Source organism: Herpailurus yagouaroundi, unplaced genomic scaffold (genome assembly GCF_014898765.1).
Source record: "Herpailurus yagouaroundi ecotype Mexico unplaced genomic scaffold, PumYag 67844, whole genome shotgun sequence".
In the NCBI taxonomy this organism is placed as follows: Eukaryota; Metazoa; Chordata; class Mammalia; order Carnivora; family Felidae; genus Herpailurus; species Herpailurus yagouaroundi.
Window position 1 is genome coordinate 1 of NW_024420635.1, and position 5,150 is coordinate 5,150.

At 64.9% G+C, this 5,150-nt stretch overlaps 1 protein-coding gene across 2 annotated transcripts; it reads right to left on the reverse strand.

The window, feature by feature from the left end:
- Window positions 1-1,192: 1,192 nt before the first annotated feature.
- LOC121026223 (serine protease 29-like) lies at window positions 1,193-3,854 on the reverse strand. Of its 2 annotated transcripts, none has more exons than XM_040469094.1 (6): window positions 3,850-3,854; window positions 3,096-3,185; window positions 2,735-2,915; window positions 2,346-2,611; window positions 1,690-1,856; window positions 1,193-1,613 (listed from the first exon to the last, which is right to left on the reverse strand). In XM_040469094.1, exons 2-6 carry the CDS (start codon window positions 3,154-3,156, stop codon window positions 1,449-1,451), a joined length of 840 nt encoding a protein of 279 aa, XP_040325028.1. In that variant the 5' UTR covers window positions 3,157-3,185; window positions 3,850-3,854; the 3' UTR covers window positions 1,193-1,448. The 2 variants fall into 2 exon arrangements, with proteins under 2 accessions (XP_040325028.1, XP_040325027.1); XM_040469093.1 differs by lacking the exon at window positions 3,850-3,854 and adding an exon at window positions 3,246-3,301 and having other exon boundaries at window positions 3,096-3,156.
- Window positions 3,855-5,150: the final 1,296 nt, after the last annotated feature.

Genomic DNA, 5,150 nt, shown 5'->3' on the forward strand with positions numbered 1-5,150 from the left:
GGTGCAGACAAGTCCAGCCCCCTCCCAGGGCCCCTAATCGGCTCTGTCATCAGGCCCTGGCCACACGGCGGACGGTTAGGAAGCGCCTGCTCTGAGCTGGGCAGCTGGGGGCTGTGCCCATCTGATCTGCGGTGAAGACCACGGGACCCCGAGATGGGCGCGGGGGCAGGGACGTGGGCAGTGTGGGCTGGCACAGACGCCTGTCACGAGGGCCTGACTGTCTCCCGGCTCACTCTGGGCCTCGAGCTGGGACCCTCCGGGGCGGCCCCGAAGACCCGACTCCTGGAGGACAGAGGAGACGAGCCAGTGTGCCCCCCGGGAACCGCGGAGGGCTTCCTGGAGGTGGGGGACACCCATCCCCACCCCTGTCCGGGTGACGGGGAGAAACAAACGTGGGTCTACAGACAGGCCACCTGGGGCCACCCTGGTCCTGCTGTGGCCTGTGCGGCCCAGAGCCGGCCACTTAGTGCCAGGGGCAGCATCCACGGGGCACAAGTGGTGGGGATAGCCATAGCTGCAGGTGCCCAGGAGGAGCAGGTGGGGCCTGCCACGGAGCCTGCCCCGCAGCTCCTCCCTCTTCCCTCCTCCCGCCTCCCTCATCTGTTCTGCACAGCAGGTGAATGGGCCCTCCCTGCCCCACCCTGGCCCGGCACATGGGCTCAGGCCACCCCCTGACCCTGCAGCACACACACATCATGGCCCTGGGGCACCGTGGCCTCCAGCCCCTCACCCGGCTGCCTACGGGGCATTTCTCCCTGGCTGCTGCCCAGCACCTGGAGCTCATACCCAACTCCCCCTGGGGAGCCAGCGAAGACCCTCACCGGAAGGTACCCAGATGGGCAAGCACGTCCCTAAAGGGGAGGACATATTGGCATCATACCCAGGTCACTTTTGCGTGGCAACTGGTTAATTCCGAGAACAGACCTTGCCTTACGAGAGAAGTGGGATGGACGGATGGATGGTCGGAAGGATGGGGGATGGAAGGAGGGACGGATGCAAGGTTGGACCCGCGTGGTGGCCTCTGGTGCAGGACAGAGCTGGGGGCTGTGGCCGCAGAGTGGAGCCAACCCTGAGATCCTCGCTCTCCCTTGCCAAGCCTGGCAGGACACCAGCCCCAGCGCGGCCCCCTGTACCTCGGGGCTGGCCGACACGCTCCCACGGAGAGCCCACTCCACAGAGACTGCCCGCGCTCTGGTCTTTCCTCAAGCTCTTTAATTTGACAGACAGCACAGCGAGGCACCCTGGGCCCCAGGGACTTCCCGCCCGCCCCCCGGCATCTTCTTGCTCCTTCCCCCAGCAGTCAGGGAAGTCCCGGACACTGAGGAGGCCGGAAGCGAAGGCGGAGCCCAGGCCAGGGACGGGGGCGCAGAGGCTGAAGCAGCAGGCTCCGGGGGGAGGGAGGCGTCGCTCCTCCGGGCCCGGCCGGGCGGACGGCCAGCAGGCCCTGGTCAGAGGCCCCTCCCGATTTGCTGCGTGATCCAGGGCACGTACGTCTGGACGCGAGCGTAGACCCCGGGACGGTTTCTCACGGCACAGCTCTCGCCCCAGCTGACCACTCCCACCAAGTGCCAAGCACCCATCGTCTTGCAGACCAGAGGGCCTCCGGAGTCGCCCTGAGGAAGGAGAGACAGCACTGAGCCCCGGCTGGCCTCCAGCGCGGGGTGGGGGCCGGGATGGGCTGGGACTCACCTGGCAGGAGTCCCGGCCCTCGGTCCCCGCACACAGCATGTCGTCCTGGATGATCTTCCCGCCCGCCAGGCGGTACCCGGTGGCGTTGTGGTACTGTTCGTCACAGACGGCGTTCTCCACCACGATCACCGCCACCTCCTGCAGACGGTAGGGCGGAGGCAGCAACTCTGGGGGAGAGAAGTCTCCTGAGGCTGGAGCGTGGCCCCCGCTGTCAGCCGTGAGCCTGCGTTCCCGCCCGGATCGCCACCGTGGGGACCCCAGGGTGCAGGGTTCCCATCTCCCTCTAAATTCCTAACACCCGGAAGGTGGATTCTGCCTTTAGTTGGAAGGACCGGAAAGAAAATGGGGGGGGGGGGGGGGGTGAGGGTTTCTGCCCGCCCCCCCAATGTCTTCCTCTAAGTTGGAAAAAAACTAAGAATATGAATTTCCTCATCACAGTGTTGGGTCCCGAGCTCAGTTCTGCTTCAGGGACCCTCCAGCCTCTGGGGTCGGATCTCCCGATTGGGGCGCACACGGGGTGGGGTGGGGGAGGGTGTCGGAAGGCGATTCCTTTCCAGAACCTGCAACCGCCCACCCGCCAGGACTCCTCCCTGTGGCCAGGTCGGGAAATGCCTCGCGCGGCCCCGAACCCCTCCCGACCCCCACCCCGTACACACGGTGCACCATGACGGTGCCCCAGCCGGTCACCCAGCACTCGTCCTCTGGGGTGACTTCAAGCAGGGCCGACGGGAGCTTCACAGGCCTGACGTTAGCCGTGCATTTCACAGAGTGTGACAGCTGGAGCAGGGCCACGTCCGCACCCAGTTGGGCGTTGATGTAGTCGGGGTGGACGATGACGCGGGTCACATTCAGCAGCGTCCTCCCCCCGTAGAGGTACACGTCCCCGGCATGGATGCGGTAGGCTGCCGGGTCGGCGTCCTTCCTGGGGTCGCAAAGAAGCCACGGAGGCCGGTCCTTCGAGGGCGGCCACCTCTGCCCCGCCTGGAGCCCGGATTCCCACACCTCCTGATTCGCCCAGAGCTGGACTGCAGCGAGCGGGACTCACCGGGTGATGCAGTGGGCGGCGGTCAGCACCCACTGGGGGTGGATGAGGGAGCCCCCGCAGATGTGCACCCACGAGGCCCAGTTATAATCGTAGACTTTCAGGCTGACCTGCCACGGCCACTTCCCCTGGGGGGCATTGTGGCCCCCGACGATGCCCACCAGCTCGTTTTCAGGGAGGGAGGCTGGGAAGCAACATGAGAGGAGAGGGAGGCCGGGCCTCGGGCCCGGGGCCGAGCCCCGTCCCCAACTAGGCCTCCCCCGAGGGCACGACAGGCAGCCCCAAGGCCCCCCAGCGACTGGAACTGGAGACAAGGTTACAGGAGCCTCTGGGAAGGGAGGACCCCCGTGGGGTCAGGACTCACCTGGGCTCCCCGCGAGGCAGGTCCCCGAGAAGAAGGGGGTCAGAAGCAACAGCCACAGCATCTGCAAAGAGAGAGGGCACGGAGGGACAGCTCAGGGCCGGAGGGGGCCAGGGGCCTCTGCAGCCGTGTGAGAGGGGACAGCATCCCTACCTTGCCAGGCTCCACGGGTCTCTGCTCTGGGGGCCCCCGAGGTCCTTTATCTTTTGGCCACAGGAAGTGGGCGGGCGGCTTGGGCAGTGCTCCATTGGGGGGGGGGTGGAGGATGGGGGAGAAAGGCAGCCGGGTGTCAGGCTGAGCCCGGGGGCGGCTGCCACCTGGATACGCCGTCCCCGGCCCACTCCCCACCTGAGACTCGGCCGCCCTCAGCCACGCGGACTGGCCCCCGCCAGTGTCTGCAGCAGAGGAAGATCCCCGCACGCCCCGAGGCAGGCTCCTGCACCCCCGGAGGCCGGGGAGGCACCCCTCCTCACCCCCAGCTCGGAGCACGGGTCCTCAGGCCTCAGGCATGTGGCGACGCAGCGGGCAGACCTTCTCCCCCAGGGCGGGCGGACTCCCAGGGCCCAGGACGCCCCCGCCCCGGCCACCGTTCCTACTTCGGGCGCTTCGGGAAGGAGGGAGGCCTTTGCTCCTCTGAGAAGGCCGCCGAGCATCAGCAGAGTGTGTGCAGGGGGGTGGGGAGCCGGTTCCCCATCACACACCCGGGAGGCCAGACTCCCACCCTGGCCGCCCACCCCCGGCTGACTGCGCTTCTCACCACACGTCTGAGCACCAGAGGCCGCAGAGCCCGCGGCAGGCCCGGCCCGGGGCGCTGTCCACCCACCCTGCCCCGCTTCCGGCCAGTGCAGTCACGTCTCTTCCCCCGCGTTGGCCCGGCCGTCAGGGCCACGGACGGACCCCCGCACATGCACAGGGTCCCCGTCCCCTGGCCTCCGCCCCATCCTGAGTGGACAAACCCGGCTTCACAGCCCACCTTCCCAGCTGCCACCAATAGTACCCATCCCGGTGGCCTCCAAGGGGGCAAATGACGCAATTTTTGTGGCGAGTCACACGGTGTCCCCTAAAGCTCCCTCTGATGCCGTATCGAGGCCTGGGGAGGGCAGAGGTCCATGGTCTGAGACAGGTTCCTTCGACACCACCCAGGAGAGTTGGGTGTAAGCCTATGGCTCCTTCTACATCAGCCAATCCAATCTACATCAAGGACCCTGAACCCTGTGGGCCCCTTTTTCCTTCCAGCTTAAGGAAGCAGCCAGCCCTCCAGCAGCTTTTGGGTCCTGGCTGGGCCACCAAGGGTAAATGTCTGGCTGTCCACATGCTGCCAGGACTGCTTTAGCAAATGTCAACATGAGCAGCTGCTGTACGGGGGATTCTCCTCCATCGTGATCAGGGCCTGGGACAAAACATGACGAGAGAAAGAGAGACAGAGAGAGAGAGAGAGAGAGAGAGAGAGAGAGAGAGAGAGTAGTTTCCTGTGGTCCTGGACAGGGCTGCATGCACAGAGCAGATAGCCTGAAGCCTGGGGAGAGGTGGACAAAGAGACAGGAAAGTAGAGAGAAACTGGATGAGTGATAGGGGAATGGGGCAAGTCCTAGAGAATGAAAGGAAGAAACACAGAGAGGTGTGGTTAGAGAGAAACAGAGACAAAGAGGAAGTACAAGGAGAAAAGTGGAGACCTGGTCCAGGTATGTGGATGGGGTGAGATGGGCCAGGGAAGAGGGGATGTATGAAGTGGCTCTGAGTGCTGGGGCAGAAAAGGCTGGTATCATGGCATCTTAGTTTCATAACTCTAAGACTCCAACATTCCTGGGGCCAAGCTCTGCAGTGGCCATTGCAATTGAAAAGATGGGTATCCGTCATTTCTCCTGGAATTGTGGGGCTCAGCGTTATGTTCTGTCATGGAGAAGGATGTCTTCAGGGAGAGTGTGCTGCTCTTTGGCAGTTAAACTCCAGAGCCCTCCCTGTAGGGAGGTGTCCCTGGGTCATCTCCCTCACTGACCCCAGCCCTGTTGGATTCCCCCCTCCCCCCACCAGTTGGCGTTCCTCATGTTCTGAACCCAG

Bases quoted from the DNA above. Each gene is read 5' to 3' on its own strand.
- LOC121026223 (XM_040469094.1), bottom strand. From the start codon at position 3,156: ATGCTGTGGCTGTTGCTTCTGACCCCCTTCTTCTCGGGGACCTGCCTC. The intron at 2,916-3,095 runs GTGAGTCCTGAC...GTTGCTTCCCAG, and splicing joins CTGCCTCGCGGGGAGCCCAG to CCTCCCTCCCTGAAAACGAG. The intron at 1,614-1,689 runs GTGAGTCCCAGC...CTCCTTCCTCAG, and splicing joins AGGGCCGGGACTCCTGCCAG to GGCGACTCCGGAGGCCCTCT.